The sequence below is a fragment of the Dendropsophus ebraccatus genome, chromosome 5, assembly GCF_027789765.1.
Source record: "Dendropsophus ebraccatus isolate aDenEbr1 chromosome 5, aDenEbr1.pat, whole genome shotgun sequence".
Taxonomy (NCBI): domain Eukaryota; kingdom Metazoa; phylum Chordata; class Amphibia; order Anura; family Hylidae; genus Dendropsophus; species Dendropsophus ebraccatus.
The window spans coordinates 140,060,430-140,080,970 of NC_091458.1; the positions used below are offsets into that span (position 1 = coordinate 140,060,430).

The following is a 20,541-nucleotide window of genomic DNA, read 5'->3' on the forward strand; positions in this document are numbered from 1 at the left end:
GACAATGCTATGTAATCTATCCCCATCCTGTTATAGAGCAGTAAGAGCTGAGCAGATTGATATATATCTTTGTGGAAAAAGAGCTGGTATAACTTGTAACAGGTGCATTGAAATCCTTGATCATTGTATTAAGGAGTCCAGTGGGCAGAGTCACCCTGGACTCTTTATTCTGTTATGTTAAAGTTATACTGAATCTTTTCCCATAAAGATGTATATCAATCTGCTGAGCTCCTTCTGCTCTATTACATGATTCTGATAGCTTAGGTAGCATTTAGGGCTAGGGCTTCATGGCCATTGTGCCCCATATCAGCACCGTAGGTCCCTCCCATCCGTGATGCCATTGGCCCCACCCCCTCCGTGACATTAGAATGGGACACCCTAAGGCTCACCCCTCTGTGACGTCATTTGAACTGGCCAGACCAGAAGGAGCTATAGGAGGATTTCAGTAAGCTCAACTCTACACATGTCGTTCTTTTCCACATTAAGAGGATGGCCTTGCTGGACGAGTTGGGCAGGATGTGAGGAACAGTGTGTGTGGTATTTAGCCTACATGCAGTAAACTTACTGAACTCCTCCTTCTGATCTGGCCAGTTACAATGTCACGGAGGTCGGCCCAATATGATGACATTAAAGAGGGGGTGGGGCTTATGGTGCCTTTGTAGGCAGGGAGATGGGGCACGATGGTCAGGAAGCCCTGTCCAGGCGGCACTGTCCACCAACAATAACATGCATTTCTAGCGGAAAGACCAAAAAGAAAGCCTTTATACAGCTTAATATCAGCTTAAAGTGACACTGTAATCTCCTTTTTGCAATATGACATCTCTACACAGGTGTAAAGGGTAGATTGTGCAGTTTTCATACCTATTTTATATCATACATCATGGTGCTTGTTCCAGTAAAAAGTGACCATTTTTTATCATCTGTGGATTGTGCTACTTGGGCGGGGCTTCACCACTGCAGCCCCACCCACATCACTGTAAGCCCCTCTGTGACGTTATCAGTGCATAGACCCCTGCCCCCCTCAGCGGCTATCGGTATGGGCTGGTGGTGGTGGAGCCTAGACCTTTAGACCAGCTCGGTGGGGGCGGAGCCTAGACTGCTATGACATCACAGAGGGGCGGTGTCTACGATGCCGTTGTGCGCACAGCTAAGCAGCACTCCAGTTGAGAAGCTCCACCCAGGTGGCACAATCCGCAGATGATAAAAGATCACTTTTTACTGAAACAAGCACCATGATATAAAATAAGGTATGAAAACGGCTAAATTTACCCTTTACACCTGTGTAGAGAAGTCATAATGCACAAATGGCGCTGAGAACTCCTTATATGCAAGGGGGGGGACACTATCACTTTAAGTATGAATTAACTGCGGCATGCTAGTCCAGTTTTCCTAGCCGAAGTTATATTGCCATAAAATGGGTCTGGCTTTTCCAGTGACAACAGTACCCTCTTAGTATTACAGACAGAACTTTCACCAGTGGGATATGTACAAAGGCCTATGCTGAAAACTATGCTAAAATTTTTTACCTGCTCTCCTAAAATAAAACATTCGACATAATAAAATTTTAAAAACAAAAAATTACCAGTCGTCGTAATACAAGAGGAGTGTAAAATAGTTGTATTGTGTCGTTGTCCTTTAGGATATGATTGGTAGGCATTCCATATAGAAAAGACTAGATCACTTTTTTTTTTTTACCCTTGAATTTTAAAATCCTTGAACAAACTCCTTCCCTACCCCCGCCGGGAGAAGAAGAAGAAAAAAAATCTGTATTTTCTTTTTTAAAAAAACAAATAGAAGCGGAAAAAGCTAGTTTTGATTTTCATCGACATCGAGCCTCAGGCAGTAGGAGGGAAAAAAACATTTAAACATCTACTAGAATAATCCCAATTGTCCAAATAATATCTCAGCCCCAGCATGTTTATAGAAATTAGGATCATATACTTGTAAATGACTTGCAGAGGAGATGGAAGCAGTCAGCGTTAATGGAGTTTCTCCAGGTGCTGCTGCCTAATCGCCTGCTTATAACTGTAGACTGACTGAGAAAGCCACATTATCACAATGTAATCAGAATCCTGTTGCTATGCTGTCATTATATGCCACTTGTGGAATTTTAAAAGCAATAACAATTTTGATGTTAAAACTCCAAGTATTAGAGTTATTTTCTCTCCCGGACAGTAATATTATTGCAAATGCTTGCTGTATGATTTTTTTTTATTTTTTTTTCTTAATTGCAGTCCTCCATTCCCGAATGCTAAGTGGATTGAGCTGTTAGCTCTTGTGATTTTCTGAGCTACAAAATACAATAAGTGGAGAGACGCTGATGATTACTTGTAGATACTACTGCTCTCGTGAGGATATTTCTAGACAGATCCTAGAGATAGTCATTTCAACCTTTTGTTAAATATGAAGATCTAAAGTGTTGGTCGGCCCCTACGTGGGGTGCATTATGGGGCGTATAAAGGTGTTTTTGCGCACTATATATATAATATATATATAATATTACAGCATTTATCAACAAGCAGTTTGCGCTTCTTTTTAGTAGTTTACCCCCCTCCTGCGTGTTTTTAAATAAAAACGTCCCTCAAAGGGGGTGTGGTTTTATATCAGCTACTTTTTTTAGCCAGATTTATCATGTGCACATTATTTTTTTTGCACAAAAGATATTGCACAACAGCCATTCAGTCAGACCCTGACATAGTTTCCACCCCCCTTAAAAAAAAAAAAAAAGCCACTTGTGCAATATTTATCTTTGCAAATAGGCCTGAGTCTTTTTAACATAGTAAGGTTGAAAAAAAGAGTCCATCACGCTCTACAGAAACCCTACTGTGCTGATTTACAGGAAGGCAACAACCCTTATGAGGCAGATGCCAATATCATCAACATAGGAAGAAAATGAATTCCCAACTCCAATATGGCGATTAGAATAATACCTGAATCAGCGTCCTATCACATGTATTTTAGTGCCTATAATTTGTAATATTATATTTATAGAGAAGCATCCAGGTTTCCCTTGTACTTATATAATGAATCAGCCATGACAGCATCATGTGGCAGATTCCCATTGTCTCAATGTTCTTACAGTAAAGAATATAAAGAGTTCCATAGTCTCACTGCTCTTACAGTAAAGAATCCACGTCTGTACTGGTGCGCAGGATGTGGAAAGTACTCTAGAGGAGTATCACCACAAAATTCTGAGGATGCCCATACAGTTGACAGAGGCTTAAGGAGGTGTTTAAAACTGTGAGACCCCCTTGCCTGCTCTGCTCTATTACACACACATGTACACTATATGTTGTATTTATCATATACACATCACACATACTGTACATACATATATGCATACATCATAAACACTCAACACATACTCTGCACACAGATATAGCAAGCGTTAAACAGTTTGTGCTGACACATTTTGTGTATCGTGACACATCAGCACAATCTGTATAATGCGGCCATTATTGTTAAACATTTTATAAGCTAATGCTATGTCTCAGCTTGGTAATGGATGTCGTCTACCAGACTGTTTCCACTACTAAGTTATATGTAAGGAAAGAAAAAAAAACACACACAAGTTTAAGAAAAAACTTTATTGAAATGAAACTTTTCCTGTTTTCTTGAAGTTATCCAGGTCGTCTTTCTGTAAAAAGAAAAAAAAACAAAAAACACACATACATCTCCAGCATTGTCTGCGCTTACTGCCACAGGGTTTCCCAGGGAGAAACAGAAGGTTTTGTAGCAGGATGTGCCAAAATTTGGTGCAGTTTGCAACAAAACGTTCTGGTTGTGTCGAGGGGACATTCATGGTTGTAACGCTGTATGAAGCGGCATTGGCTTGCTGTACTGTGAACCAAAGGGAATCTAGTGACAGTAAATGAGGGATGCAGAAAGCATTACTAACTTACTGTCCCCATTGTAGTTTCAACTGTGCCTTAGGGCCCTATTCCACCGGATGATTATCGTTCAGATTATCGTTAAATCATTCGAATCTAAACGATAATCGTTCAGTTGAAATGCAGTTAACGATTAACGACCGAACGAGAAATCTTTGATCGCTTTATAAGACCTAGACCTATTTTTATCGTTGCTCGTTTGCAAAACTTTGGCAAATCGTTTGCATTGAATAAGACGTTGTTCACAGCAGATACGAACGCAATAGCGAAGAAAAAACAATCGCAAATACGATCATAAGTAACGATTATCGTTCCATGGAAATGAGTGAACATTTTCAGGTCTTTCGCAATAGCGGTCGTTTGAGATCGTTAATCGTTAACGATTATGCGAACAATAATTGTCCGGTGAAATAGGGCCCTTACACTATAAACCGAGGTTGCAGTGGAAACATCTGACAAAGGGAAATGTTACTCATAAAAAGATCACGTTGGTGCTGACTACAATATGTACATGCACGCATCATATATACAGTATATACATACATCACAATAGAGACAATGGAAAGCAGCAATCCAAACTATGGCTGCATCCATGTTTTCCAGGCGGTCCTCGGACTGTATTCACCTCTTTACAGAGCCGCCAACCTGCAGGATTCAAACTCTGATCAGTTTTGCTTCATACAAAGCTGATTTGCCAATCTGAGAGTCAGAATGCTTTCCTCTATATCAGGTCAGGTATTGGGGGCAGCATGTAGGGCTCTAGGGACTGGACAGGTTCCCTTTATATTTATGGTTTTATTTTATTCATAAGCCGCAATAAAGCATGGTGCAGTCACATCCCGAGAAGGCTTGGCTCTTCTCTAGTAACCATAGTGCTTCCTATACTAGATCTACTCTTTGTCACTCCTGGATTGTGCAGATTCACTGCAGTACCTTGAGGTTGATGTGTTTGTCTTTTTGTTTAAATAGAAAGCTGTGCTGATGGATCATGGAATTCGTCGACTGACATTTTTGGTAGCACAAAAGGTAATATTTATTTGTTCTCTTTCTGCATGTATTACAAGTACTGTACCCTCCACGTTTGTGCACACTGGCACATGCATTGTTTTTTCTTAAAGCGAATGTACCATCAGCTAAATTCGCTGTATTAACCATATATAGAATGGCGACGGCGTGGGGAAGCCACTGCCTCTGTCCTTTTTTTGTTAACCGTGTACGGCGCATTCTATTCATGGGTACCAGGCCGCGGGTGAAGCACTGGAGGTGGGCCTGGCCTGAGCTAAGAAAACGCAAAGGTCAGCATGCAGGCCAGCCAGTGCACATCAAGAACTATACCCATGAGATCCAAAGATAAAATAAAAAGGTGTAATGATAGGGGAACCTATCTTCCTGGCTGGAGGACCACAAGTCTTGCTGTCTGTGTCATGAAGAAAAGAGAACAAGAGAATCCAGGAAATGTGAGCACAGAAAAGACATATCTGTATGTCTGTCTTTATGTTTATTAGACCCAAGTCTGCCATGGTTTCTTACTTCCCATCTTGCTAGTTCTTGTAGTTGACATAATTGGTGAACTATTTCCAACCACATGGCTATAGAAGGAGGGTTGGTAGGGCACCAAGCTAGCAGGATTAGTACTTTGGCAACCTTATGGGAGACATTTATGTCACTCTTGAATAAAGCCCCACCCCCCTTTACCTGGCCAAATTTGATCAAGAAGCATGCGCCTATTAAAGCCGGCAGGACCTGTACCTGCCCTGGACTTGCTCTTGAGCAGGTGTAGATTTCTGCATGGTTTACACCTCTTTGCAGGTGTAAACCATGATAATTTGGGTGTGGGAGGAGGCCACGCATTATATCTCAATTTGTTAATTTGAAAAAGTAAAAATGAAATGCTTCCTCTACAGTCAGCACAAATGCTACACACCACGAACCACTATAGAATTACATTATGGGATAGCTAAATAAGCAATATCCAAATATATTCATAAAGGAGGACAAAAGATAAAGGTTATAGACACATTCTGTAGAACACCTGACAGGTGGTTATTATTACTTGTATTATTATTTGTATTATTACTTTTATTGTTATTATTTTACTATTATTATTATTATTATTATTATTATGAAATTCTATTTTATAAGGCCTTTACACATTTTTTGCTGCTATGTCTGCATTTTAGTTGTAATTTTTTCTCCTATTTTTTTTTTTCCCTTCAGGATTTTAGAAAGCAGATTAACTGTGAGGTTGACCAAAGGTTTCATGTAAGTATGCCTAAATAAAGTAAATAAGTGCTACATATGGCTTTTCATTGTCTTCTGGTTTCCAGTTCTCTTTACACCAAATGTTAAACTGTTTTTTGGTTTTTTTGTTGCCTATCCTGACCAAAGTGTGTGTCCATCCAACAGTGGTGATCTCCATCTAATTGGGTTTTCTGATTAAGACTTACTTGTCCCCTATCCACAGTATAGGGGACAAGTAAGAGATTGGGGGGGGCAGTATCACTTTATTTATGTAGGGTTTTTTTCCCCTTGATTTTATCTTTTTCTGTATGTTAACCCTTGTCATTTGTACAGAGCTCTGGAATCAAGGGTGCTTTAAATAATATTATTGTATGGTACATTAAACAACTTGCAGTATATGCAAAATATCTAGTTCATATGAAGGTAGCTTTATAATTTGCTCTTACCTAGCCAGAATCCTGCTCCACACTGATGAGGGGCAACCCCTGAAACAGCTGTCTGTGGATGGATACCTCGCTATGTTATTACCCTGGTCATATCATCAGACTCGTAATTGAGTTGGATATTGGCAGAAGGGGCCACTTAAAGGGAACCAATCATGCAGAAAATCCATCTTAAGATAAGGAAACGTGCTGGCACATCACCCAGCACGTTTCCTAAACATCCCCCTGTAACCTTCGTGCCCCCCTCCATCAGTCAGTAATCTTACTTTGAAGAAGTCCCGCGCTGTATGTAAATTTCTGGCAAGTAGTCACGGTGGGCGGATTTAGTCAAAGTGGGCAGGATCAGTCACAGGTCCTGGGCGTCTGTAATGGCTGTAATCACGCCCAGAGGGGCGTGCTTGAGGTCTGCCTTCCATCCACGTGACCCAGCGGCTTGCGTTTAACGTCGGCGGCGCGCTCACATCATCTGCACGCAGCGCAGACGTCTTTTGTAGTCCGCGCATGCGCAGCACGACGAGAGACGCCGCCGACATACTGCACATGCGCGGACTCCGGAAGATGACGGCGCTGCGTGCGGATGATGTCAGCGCGCCGCCGACGTGAAACGCAAGCCCCCAGGTTACGTGGATGGAAGGCAGACCTCAAGCACGCCCCTCTGGGCGTGATTACAGCCATTACAGACGCCCAGGACCTGTGACTGATCCTGCTCACCTTGACTAAATCCGCCCACCGTGACTACTTGCCAGAAATTTACATACAGCGCGGGACTTCTTCAACGTAAGATTACTGACTGATGGAGGGGGGCACGGAGGTTACAGGGGGATGTTTAGGAAACGTGCTGCGTGATGTGCCAGCACGTTTCCTTATCTTAAGATGGATTTTCGGCGTGATTGGTTCCCTTTAATATGGTGATTTTGGTGGTCCCGTGCGGGAACCATCCCTTTTCTGGGTCCTTCCCTGGAGGGCCAGTCCCGTCTTTTGAGACTCGTAACTAAGGACCTTTTTGCATAAACATAAGTTGGGTCACCTATTTATTTAGAATATTTGTGTGTGTGTGTAATATATATATATAATGTGTGTGTGTGTATGTGTATATATATATATATGTGTGTGTGTGTGTGTGTATATATATATATATATATATATATATATATATATATATATATATATTGGTTTAAGAAGCTAGAACCCTTGATAATTATCATCAAATGATTCTGTTTCATTTAGAATGAACTGATAAAACAAATCTGACTAGAGATACTGTATGACCTTAATGATTAAAACCTGATAAGCAAAGCTTTTCAATCTACTGGATGGATATCCTTCTCCTCCAGGCTACAATGAGTCATTACTGCGGCATCACATGTTATCACTTTAATGAAGTTATTTTCTAGAAATTACACTGCTAGTAAGGGCAGATATCACAATCAAAAACATCTCATTGCTTTTCAACATGAAAAAAACAACAACTTTGCTTCCCATGAATGCAAATTATACCCCTGCTGCGATCAAATAAGCCAACCATCGTCAAGACAATCAAAATAATTTGCCTAAATTAGCCAATCAAGACATCCTGCATATTAGAGAATGTGAAAACATGCAACACAAATCATCATAGCTGATTATTATACTAATAATCATGTTAAAAACCTAATGAGATGAGAAAATGGAAGTTAGCTGGAGCAAAGCTTTTCCACCTAAACATGCTGGGAAATAATTATATTGACTGTAATTAACACACGAGAAAAATATAAGTCCCTTAAAAAGTTACAAGAAACTCTAGAAGTGTGGGGGTAAGAAGTGGTACATATTAGATGTAGATATAGATGCTGAATAACCACCTATAAGGGAATTCAAGTTAAAGGTGTCATTTATAAAGAACTTTTATATCCTGGCTGTTCTGTCAGATTTACTTTAAGGCTATGTTCACACACCGTCAAAATGACGGCCCGCTGGCAGGCATAAAGCATGACACAAATCTACACCTGCTGCTAAGCAGGTGTGGATTTGTTGCGCAATGTAAATCTGGCTGGTATATACCTGTATAAAACTTGTCTTTTGTCCTCTTTTTGCTCTAAAGTGAGTTCATTTCATCGGTGGAAAGTGTCAACTAGGCAGGGCTTCACAGCAGATGGACACTCTTCCCAGCAGGCAGATGAGGCCCAACCACCTTAAAGCCCCACCTAGGTGACACAGTCTGCCAATAAAATGAAGGAACAGTAAGGAGGGAGTGACAGTATCACTTTAAGGATCTGGTAGCACATGGTCCTGGACTTCCTGGAGTTTAAGGACCTTCGATGATGTCATTGAATGTCCCTAAACTCTAGAGCCTACATTGCTGATGCGGAGCTGCTATCATTATAGTCTCTACCTGGACTCCCTGCTGCGTGGTGATGTCAGACACAGGCAGGGACCAGTGATGTCCTGGTATATTAATGTATTGATGTGAGCACATGCTGTATTCAACTACCGATGGCCTCTGAGAAGCCATTGTTAGTTGAATCTATTGTATGTTGAGGGCATCATATGTCGAGTGACCACTGTACAATGTTTGTCCGTTATAGTAACCTTGCTTATATTTTATAAGCTGATAGAATTCCTATTGTTTACTTTTATTAAGTGTAAACATTTTATATTAAAATTGCATAATTAGTCAATCTTAAAGGGAACCTGTCACCCCCCGTGCCGGGGTGACAGGCTCCCGACCCCCCGTTAGAGACCCCTATACTTACCTCATCCCGCCGGGTCCCGCTTCTGGATTCGGTCGGGTCCCGGAGATCTCAGCCGCTGCAGCCCGGCGCGCGCGCTGACAGATGAGTCCAACGCTCATAGAGAATGACGGAGCGCTGGACTCTCCTGTCATTCTCTATGGGTGTTGGACTCATCTCTCAGCGCGCGCGCCGGGCTGCAGCGGCTGAGATCTCCGGGACCCGACCGAATCCAGAAGCGGGACCCGGCGGGATGAGGTAAGTATAGGGGTCTCTAACGGGGGGTCGGGAGCCTGTCACCCCGGTACGGGGGGTGACAGGTTCCCTTTAAAGTGACACTGTCACCCCCTTTGTGCATTCTGACATCTCTACACAGGTGTAAAGGGTAAATTTAGCGTTTTTTATATCTTATTTCATATCATACGTCATGGTGCTTGTTCAAGTAAAAAGTGTCCTTTTATCAACTGCAGATTGAATTAAGTGGGCGTGGCCTCACGGCATTAGCACCACTTGGCCCCGCCCCCTTGATGCCCATTGGTTGGCTGGCGTAAAGGGGCTGGGGTCTAGACCTTTCGGACAGCCAACGGCCGGGGCCAACGGTACCATTGTGGGCGGGGCTAAGTGCCGCTAATGCCGCGAGGCCACACCCACTTAATGCAATCTGCAGTTGATAAAAGAACATTTTTTACTTGAACAAACAGCATGACGTATGATATGAAATAAGGTATGAAAAACACTTAATTTACCCTTTACACCTGTGTAGAGATGTCAGAATGCACAAAAGGGGTGACAGTGTCACTTTAACCTTTTTAATTTTAATTTTTTTTTATTACTTTTAGAGGGAATTCCCCAAGTTCTTTACTTTCCGGGCAAGAAACAAGGTATGGCTTCTAAAATCTAAAATGTTTCATTGAACAATTTTAACTGTAAAACAATTAAATAGAAGAAAACCATCCTTGCCAAATAAAGGAGGGTTAACCAAAAATGTTACTGTGCTACTTTATTACAGATGGAATAAATAAAATAAATTTGATCACGCTGGCTGGAGAGCTAACTCCAGTGCTGCCTTATACCTGTTACTGTATGAGTTTAAGTTATAGCGTATAGTTGCTAAAGTAGAAAATGAGAGCACAAATTCTGCATAAGTTTTTAAGTATTTTTTTTTATTTACTTGGAATAGTTCAATTTTTTTTTTTTTTTTTTTGAAGTTTGAGGAAGATCGAATCTACAGACATTTGGAACCTGCCCTCGCCTTCCAATTAGAACTGAACCGAATGAGAAACTTTGACTTAACAGCAATTCCATGTGCCAACCATAAAATGCATCTGTATTTGGGGGCTGCCAAGGTAGAAGAAGGAACCGAAGTGACAGATTATAGGTTCTTTGTCCGTGCCATCATTAGACATTCTGATCTGGTTACTAAGGTGGGTATAATTTATGACTGTAAAGTACTGAAGGTCATGGGCTGAAGCGTTTCTTTAGTTTTAGTTGCAGATAATGTTGTTCCCTTTTAATGGATTAAAGGGGTATTCCTTCCAAAATTATTTTTGCATTAATACGTTGTCCACCCGTAGCTTTCTATCTTTCCAATATAAAGTTATTATGGATTCTGCACAGTTTTGCTGTTATCTAGGTGCCCCCACCCCCACCGATTGCATAGAATCATCAGCTCTCAGTCCACTCCGACACGCTCCCTGCTTCTGGCCCTGACCCGGCATCACGTGTCCTCAGTCTCTTGAATGTGCTGGGTTATCGCTTCTAACCCAGCACATTGAAAAGAGGGAGGGCACTGAGACAGTGACAGCAGCTGCTGATCACTTTCTCCCTCTCTGAAAGTACCACCCCAGCTCTGAACTGATAAGCGGTGGCCGCCCGTGGCACCGCCCCCCCCCCCCCCCGCACGTGAATTGATGAGCGGTGGCCTCCCGCGGCAACCCCGACACCCCCCCCCCCCTGCACCTGGACTGCTGAGCGGCACCCAAACCCCCCCCCCCCCCCCCCCCCGCACCTGAACTGATGACCGACACCCGAACACCCCCCCCCCACTCCACGGCACCTGACACTCCCCCCCTCCAAATCAGAACTGACCAGCGGTCATCGCCCGCAGCACCCGACATCCATACGCCCCCCCCCCCCGAACTGACCTGATGAGCATATCACTCATTCAGCTCTACTATGCTGTTCATTCAGCTCTACTATGCTGCTCACTCAACTCTGCTATGTCGTTCACTCAACTCTGCTATATCTCTCATTTAACTCTGCTATATCGCTCATTCAACTCTGCTGTATCGCTCATTCAACTCTGCTATATCGCTCATTCAACTCTGCTATGCCGCTAACTCAACTCTATGTCGCTCACTCAACTGTGCTGTGTCGCTCATTCAGCTCTTCTATACCGCTTGCTCAACTCTGCTATGCCGCTCATTCAACTGTGCTATGTCGCTCACATAACTCTGCTAGGTCGCACTGAGAGCACAGGAGATACTTGAAAGATCATTGATGTGTTGGAGCTAAGTTGTGAGGTTACATGATAGAAGGTTGGAAAGCAGCCCACATTTGGACAACAACGGAGCATCAGAAGAAAATAAGTAATGCTAACTATCTGCCGTTACTTTCTCTCCACATTTTAACAGAGAATTTTTGTTAATGTTAATTTACACATTAAGCTGAAGCTGAAAAGAAGTATAAAATATAAATAACAATAAATAAATAATAAAATAATTTATTTGTAGTTAAAACCTACAAATAGCTACAAATGGCTAATGTCTATTATCAACCGCTCAGATCTATTTCTAAAATCCAGTTTTTGGCTTTGTTCACGCAACGTGTACATTTTATAAAAACAACGACCATTTGCATTGGAGTTAATGCAAACAACGGCCATGGTTTCACACAATGTATTTAACCTCGGTCGTTTGCTACAGCCGTTGTCCATGTCGATTTATTTCTGGCCGTTGTGCATTGATTTTGATGCAACATCGGCTGTTGTTTGACACTCAATACAACAGCCATTGTCCATACGTTGTGTGAACATAGCCTTTATGTGAAACATTTTTTTAAAGAATTTCTGTTGTTTTTTTTTCCTCCAATTTTCCATATTACTGTCTATATTATAAAATAATTCTGAAATCTTGCAGCTTACATTTTCACCACAAGGTCTAAAACTAAGGGTGCCTTTACACCTTTCGATCAAACGGCCAGGCCAATCGAATGATGACAGCAATATATTTAAATGGTTGCATAAACTATGCTATCAGCCGCAATTCTCCTGTTTACATATAATAAATTTTGCTGCCGTACAAAAGATCTGCAGCTGTGCAAGGACACAAGTGAGCGCTGATCAGCGAGATCTGCTTTCATTTGCAGTGCCTCAGAAGGCAAGGTTAATCGCATGGCCAGGCCGCACAAACAATCCCTGTATGCTCCATGTGGCTGTGTTAAAAAATCTTTTTATTTATGCAAGGCCATCTACTGCTTTAATGAAAAATCTACCATCTTCTGTTTTACTAATAGGAAGCTTCGTTTGAGTACCTTCAAAATGAAGGGGAGCGGCTTCTTCTTGAAGCTATGGATGAACTGGAAGTAGCGTTTAATAACACCAATGTGCGCACGGATTGCAATCACATCTTCCTAAACTTTGTACCTACTGTGATCATGGACCCTTCAAAGGTATATACTAGAAAAATTACCCAGCCCTGTCTGAATATACAGTGCTTGTCTTTTTGTGTGTTCACTGGATTTGTTTTGAGGGTCCAGGAAGCCGACCCATGCCCTGGTTATTATATATGGATACACAGGACTGGTAGGAGATGGAGGTCTGGGGACCACTAGGAGATGGAGGGTCTGGGGACCACTAGGAGATGGAGGGTCTGGGGACCACTAGGAGATGGAGGGTCTGGGGACCACTAGGAGATGGAGGGTCTGGGGACCACTAGGAGATGGAGGGTCTGGGGACCACTAGGAGATGGAGGGTCTGGGGACCACTATGAGATGGAGGGTCTGGGGACCACTATGAGATGGAGGTCTGGGGACCACTATGAGATGGAGGGTCTGGGGACCACTATGAGATGGAGGGTCTGGGGACCACTAGGAGATGGAGGGTCTGGGGACCACTAGGAGATGGAGGGTCTGGGGACCACTAGGAGATGGAGGTCTTGGGACCACTAGGAGATGGAGGTCTGGGGACCACTAGGAGATGCAGTTCAGGGGACCGGGAGGAGATGCAGTTCAGGGGACTGGGAGGAGATGCAGTTCAGGGGACTGGGAGGAGATTTTCCGGAAGTACAAATGGATATATGATGGGTACCATGTGTCTCCTTGACAGCATCTAACCATGTCATCAGTGCCGGTTTACTGTATTTTTTTCAGGTGTTCATATTCTTTACAGGGTTTTTCAACTCAAGTATTTTTCTGACATAACTTGTTTAATCATTCAGAGAGGCGACCTGTATTTCGTTGTCTGATTTTAGACAGGATAATCTTGTTGTATCGTCTTGTTCCTCTAGATTGAGGAATCCGTTCGGAGTATGGTCATGCGCTATGGAAGCCGACTGTGGAAATTGCGCGTCCTACAAGCTGAATTAAAAATAAACATTCGATTAACACCAACTGGAAAGCAAATTCCAATTCGCTTATTTTTGACAAATGAATCTGGCTACTACCTAGACATCAGCTTGTACAAAGAAGTAACTGACTCCAGAACTGGACAGGTAAGTGACGGAGGCAGACGGTGCTGGTTGGTGGTCCCTGTATTCTGTATGAAGATACTGCATCCCCACAACACTCACTTCTGTCGAAGAAAGGATATATGGGTGTGTATAAAGGAGGGAGCTGCCTTACTGATGTTACTTATACTGCCCTATTATGCACAGTGTAAAATCTAATGGCCCTATTACACGAAGCGATTATCGGCCGTATTTGGCCGATTATCAGCCATTATGCCATTAGTTGCTTCTTGTAGTAAAAGGCAACCATCAGCTGGCATGCACGATGTTGGCTGATCGTTGTTGTTTCAATGTCTTTCAACATGTTGAAAGACCAACGATTGAGATAGCAACAATTTGCTGGCCATTGCTCTGGGTAATAGGAGCATCAGCAGCAGCAGACCACCACTATCTTCTATGGAATGTCTGGATGATTTAACGATCCTGCAGCTCCCTGCATTACCATCCCTCTCCCTGTCTGCATGTGTAATAGTGTCGGCAGCAAGGGGCTTGTCCCTGCTAATTGCCCAATGTAATATGGGCTTAACTTGACTAGTGATAATGGTCAAAATAGACTGAAGATAGTTACATTATATGTGCCCCAAAATACAACTCCAGGAGAATGTGAAAAACTCTTAAAACCTGTTAGAAAAACTATTTGCTGTTTTGATATCTTGCTATTGTTTTATCAATAGATCATGTTCCAGGCCTATGGAGATAAGCAAGGGCCGCTGCACGGGATGCTCATTAACACACCCTATGTAACTAAAGATCTCTTACAATCTAAGCGCTTTCAAGCACAGTCCTTAGGAACCACCTATATCTATGATATTCCTGAAATGTTTCGTCAGGTAAGGAGTTTTAGAGATCATCGTAATCATAATTAGTATTCGATTCCCAATCATGGAAAGATTTGCTCCTTCCAGCCGCCTCTTTAGCAGCCACCCACATAATTCCCTTGCATAATACCCACCAACACAATACTACATATAAAGAGAGAAACAAAAGATTAAAGGAGAAGTCCCATGGAAGGACAGCCAGCAGGCTGGTGGGGGCAGAAAAATAATAAAGAACTGAAATTGCCCGTCCTCGTGCCTGCGATGCGCTGGTCACGCACATCAGCCGGTGACTTGCACCTCTTCTAGCGGCAACATTCCGACCCCGGCTGAGTGATTGCCCAGCTAGCCAATCAGTGACTGGGGTGGGACACTACCCCTGTAACTGACTGGCTGAGTGGGTGATGGCTCAGGCAGGCTGTGATCAGTGTATTATGTACATCATTCTGTTCAGCCATTTTTCTGAAATGCAGGAGAATGGGCTTTGTGCTACACCACTCCCTCCACCCTCCAGCTGCTGATGGACAGCTGTCTGCCTATATGCAGTATAGATAGCTGCCAATCAGCCGCTTGTGGGCGGAGTGTGCTGGTGCTCCTGAATATCCAGGACTACTGAGTACACGCACATAATGGCAAGGATTAGTTTGCCATGCTCGTTGTTGTTCAAAATGATATATCAGAATTCAAATCATACATCATTCTTCAGGACAGTATAAACCTCCTGACACAGTCTCCTTTCAGTACAGCATGGGCACAAGTCCCTAGAGGGTTTGTGTTTTATTACATTGACAGTTCTAGCAGTTTTCAGAGCTGTCAATAATTGGTAATCGGCAGAGCCGGGGACCCTCCCATTACAGAGAACTCCAGGGGTGGGGGGTAAGTAGTTCAATACAACAGCATTTTGCTCTCCCCTTCCCAGTGGCTGGTTAGGGCTGTTACAGTTTTGCTCCTGCAGAATTGTTGGCAGATTAACTTTATAACTTTTTTTTTTTTTTTTCTGCCAGAAATGTCACGGCTGCATGCGGATAGCATTTTCATCCACATTGTATGTGTGCGGTGCTTTATTCTGCTAATCCGCAGTAGATACACCATATTCGATCATGGCCTGAGAGCTTCTCCCTGAGGTCTGGGCACAGTCCTCTCCAGCCTTAGACAACTGTAATTGCATGGGATGTGCAGTGTTCTCGCCCATCTAGCAGAGCTGTGTAGTGTCTTAGGCTTACCAATTACGTATGGGGTGGCTCATTAGCTTGTAAGCAATCTGTGCAGGTTTTTGACTCCCTGCTGCTACAAAGGATTAATTTTAGGCGATTTCTTAAGTGAAGATTTTACTTTGGTTTTAGTTTAAAGGGGTTGTCCAGGATTAGAAAAACAACAGCTCCTTCATTGTAAAAACAGCTTTACTCCTATCCTCAATTCTGCTTCATTCACTTCACTGGAACCGAACTGTAAAACCCCCATACAAGAGCGATGCGGCCATGTTTTTCTAAACCTGGATAACCTCCCTTTCCAGTTAAAGGAGAAGTCCGATATAATAAATGAAAAAATAAGAAAGGCAGGGGGGTGCGGAAACAAAATAAAGTATACTTACCAGTCCTGGTGCCCCGTAGCACCGCTACCAGGTCCCACTGATAGCCGTCGCCCTCCCACCCGCCTGCCTGTTTTGAATTTCACAGGACTTCTCTTTTAATTAATTCTGACCATAGGTAGCCTTAACGTTGTGTTGTGTGTTGGTATGTTGGATCCTGACGCTTTACCACTTACATTTGCAATAATCATGTATCCTATGATAGAACCCACTACAGGGATACACAGTAGGTACATGTTTTTGGAACTTTATGGCTGCTATAATATACATATACACATATAGGGCTCTATATTCATATGGTGTCCCTTTTACAACTTCTAATGTTACTTAATGATGAAGATACTTTTAATATTCATTTTTTTTCCCGTGTAGGCATTAATCAAGCTGTGGGAGTCAATGGATGCAAGTGCCTTTATTCCCCAGAGTCCGCTGCCTTCCGACGTCCTGATTTATACTGAGCTTGTGCTGGACGACCAGGGCCAGTTAGTACACATGAATAGGCTCCCAGGAGGGAATGAGGTAGTTAATTAATTTTTTTCTCTTTATTTTTTAATTATAAGTTTTTATTATTTTTGATTACAACTATAAAAGCAAAGGTAACCTAGCTACCATAACAATAGCCGCAATATTTTCTGAAATTTAAAAAAACAAAACTGAGATTATGCATAATAGTAATAATTATGCATAATAGTAATAACTAATGAAAGAAGAGAAAAATCCAAAGGCGTCTGTTCAGGGCACAAGTGAGAGAGGCAAAAAGGATATATAATGCTATAATAGGGGGTTTACATTGCAGCTCTTCATATGCATTTTTTCTACTGTGTTTAACCCCTTGGCTCACCATTACTTTATGGTGAGCAGTGACTTGAACCGGTAAGTCATGGGGATTCAGTGGGTTCAGAAGCAGAGCCCAGTGAATCAGTTCCTGACACTGAGCTCAGCAGCAGAGAGCACTGTGTCAGACTGGAAAAAATACACCATTTCCTGCAGGACACACAGCAGCTGGTAAGTACTGGAAGACTTGATATTTTTTAATAGAAGTAAATTACTAATCTCTGGCACCAGTTGATGTGAAAGAAACATTTTTTTTTTTTTTGTGAACAACCCCTTTAATCCTTACCAGAGAACATGGAGGAAAGATATTATTTCCCTATACTTCACTATATAGTGTGCAATAATTTTTATTTTTTCTACAGATTGGAATGGTAGCATGGAAAATGACCCTGAAAACTCCCGAGTATCCAGACGGTAGAGATATCATTGTGATCGGGAACGACATCACGTACAGGATCGGCTCGTTTGGACCACAAGAGGATGTGTTGTATTTGAGAGCCTCCGAGCTCTCCAGGTCACAGGGGATTCCACGTGTATATGTGGCCGCAAACAGTGGCGCAAGAATTGGTTTGGCTGAAGAGATACGACACATGTTCCATGTTGCGTGGCAGGATACTGCTGACCCTTATAAGGTGAGTTTGTGGGACTTTTAATCTACAGTAGGAAAATAATCTGACCTTTTTATATGCTTCTGGCCCTGTTCATCCACATCGCCTTATACCTTTTGTGATTGTGGACACAGGAGTGCCTCTAAGTCATGTTGAATGGTCTAAAACAGTGATGGGTTTTCTAAAACAGTGAACAGTTTTAGACCATCACTGTTTTAGACCATTCCCAAAGCGAAGCTTTGGCTGTCCAGGCATGATGGTAATTGTAGTTCTGCAACAACTGGAGGTATGCTGTGCATGGAGCTGGCACATACCTCCTTTATATAGTGCCGACTTATTTTGCAGCCTGTGTCAGTAGCTCTGCAGCCGCAATACAGTGAAGCAAAAAGAACAGGGATAAATTACTTACTGCTTCCTCTTCTTCACTGTTTAGCGGCCACCACGCTCCTTACACAGGCCGCTTCCTTGTTGCAATGTCTTTTCTAATGCTAATATATATTAAAATAGACATTAGGTGGAGGCTCAGTATTTTTATCGGATATTTAACAGCACAGCCACTGTGGGCAGCCTGTGCTGGCTTTCTAGCCGTTCTGCATATCTACGCTATCAGAAGTAAACACAATGGGGAATTTACTTAGGACATGCATGCTGCATATTCTGCATAGTTGGAGGATTTTTAGCCTATGTAGAGAGTCTGATCATGCATCTAGCTGGGGAGTGGAATGCACTTCTGTGTGCTTCACCCACTTAAAGTGATATTGTCAGAACCCCCCTTTACTTATAAGGAGTTCGCAGAACCATTCTTAAGCCTTTATTCTATTTATATAAAGGATTTCCTGGTGGTCTCCCTTATCAAAAATGCATGTTATTGTTGGACAGTGCCATAGGGGTGGGGCTTAATGGTCCCTGTGCCCCGTGTCTCCACCCACACTGTAGCCCCTGTCCCTCAGTGTCATGATCTTCTAGGCCACACCCCCTCCCCTCCCATCATTGAATTGGGCCTAGGCTCCGCTCCCTCTGATCCAGCTGTCACAGAGAGGGCACCAGCTGCTTGGGGGGGGGGGAATACAACATTGCTTTAAACCATATTTTGTATATTTAGCTAAAATTGACTTTTTTTCTTTCAGGGATATAAATATTTATACTTAACCCCTCAAGACTACAAGAAAGTCAGTGCCCTTAACTCTGTTCACTGTGAGCACGTGGAAGATGAAGGAGAATCACGGTAATTATTACTTTGCTTATTTGTTTAGGGGATGCATATATATCAATAATTCATTAGTTGTGTTTTCAGTATGGTTATATATATATATATGAAAAAATCACATCAAGGCTATGTTCACACGACAATGATGACCGTTTTTATTGGATGGCCATCATTTAACAACAAATAATGTCAGATATTCGTATAATAACGCCCATTGTTTAAATCAGAAAACAACACATTCCTGTAAATGTATAGGAGACGACTGATGCACAAAACTTATCACTTGTGTTAACTTTCCCATTAGGTACAAGATTACAGACATAATTGGTAAAGAAGAAGGTCTTGGTGTGGAGAACCTCCGCGGGTCTGGTATGATTGCTGGAGAAACCTCATTGGCTTATGAAGAAGTCATAACCATTAATCTGGTAATCAGAAGCAGCAATTCATTGTTTGTTTGTTCTGGGTTTATTCAGTTTAATTTGTCGTCGGTCGTCAGCTGATGAAAATATATAGAAAAAGTTAATGTTATTACTTGCCTCTCCCGGCTCCCCAGTGTCCTTCTGCCTGTTTCCTGCTAGCTGCCGCTGAAGCTTCTGAAGCCATCTCTGAAGTGACATACCGCTCAGCCAATTATGGGACACTGTGCTATCCCGTGTCACTGCACAGACTGGTTTAAAAGCTTCAGCGCCCCTTAAGGGTATGTTCACACTGAGTATAATTGGCGGAATCCTGCAGAGCACTCTGCCGCAGTATCTGTCCCACAGTGTCTCTATGGGAGGGCTTGCATGCCTCCGCTTCATTTGCTCTCCGCTCAACAAATTGTCGAATTCAATTCCTTGTGTGGAGAGCGGCTGGAACGGAGGCGCAAGCCCTCCCATAGAGACACTGTGGGACACTGCTGCGAAATTCCACCTATTTTACTCCATGTGAGCATACCCTAAAGAAGAACTCTGGGATGGAGTGATTTTTGGGAGAGTGCGGGGGAGGGGGACCTTCAGCTCTGATGCCAGTATCCCACAGCTCCAGGATATCAGAGCTGCAGGATATCGGCTTTAACGCTGGACTGGGGGAGGTGAGAGCAAGTTACTTCTTTCATCCTCCCCTGCCCCAGCACCACAGCCCGGACTTCTCCTTCAAGGACCCATGATGCACCTCAAGCATCCCTAAGGAGGTACAGAGAGAGCTTACAATGTGACTCCAATGTGAGATATTGATGCAGGGGGTTGCTGGTCCCTCCTCCAGTGCTCCAAACTACTTCATTAGCATATATAGAAAACAGACCAGATCTCAGGAACTTTTTTTGCTAAATAGATGGCAGCAACAGAATCTGTGCTGCGGCTCCAACTAGGTTGTATAAAATATTTGTTTATTGCTTGTACTGGTACATTAATTTTTTTTTTTGTTTTTTTTAGCTTGTTACACTCCAAAGTACCCACAGAGTACCCCCGCCGCATAAGAATAGTGATTAAACCGATTAGCGGTA

At 42.7% G+C, this 20,541-nt stretch overlaps 1 protein-coding gene across 1 annotated transcript in view; it reads left to right on the forward strand.

The window, feature by feature from the left end:
* ACACA (acetyl-CoA carboxylase alpha) overlaps positions 1 to 20,541 on the forward strand; it is a 220,232-nt gene that overhangs the window by 102,041 nt on the left and 97,650 nt on the right. The window contains exons 33-43 of the mRNA XM_069971462.1: positions 4,860 to 4,916; positions 6,108 to 6,152; positions 10,122 to 10,163; positions 10,491 to 10,706; positions 12,796 to 12,951; positions 13,788 to 13,991; positions 14,681 to 14,836; positions 16,782 to 16,928; positions 17,606 to 17,875; positions 18,979 to 19,076; positions 19,363 to 19,483. Of these exons, the coding sequence (XP_069827563.1) occupies positions 4,860 to 4,916; positions 6,108 to 6,152; positions 10,122 to 10,163; positions 10,491 to 10,706; positions 12,796 to 12,951; positions 13,788 to 13,991; positions 14,681 to 14,836; positions 16,782 to 16,928; positions 17,606 to 17,875; positions 18,979 to 19,076; positions 19,363 to 19,483 (1,512 nt within the window). The remainder of the gene's footprint in view (positions 1 to 4,859; positions 4,917 to 6,107; positions 6,153 to 10,121; positions 10,164 to 10,490; positions 10,707 to 12,795; positions 12,952 to 13,787; positions 13,992 to 14,680; positions 14,837 to 16,781; positions 16,929 to 17,605; positions 17,876 to 18,978; positions 19,077 to 19,362; positions 19,484 to 20,541) is intronic.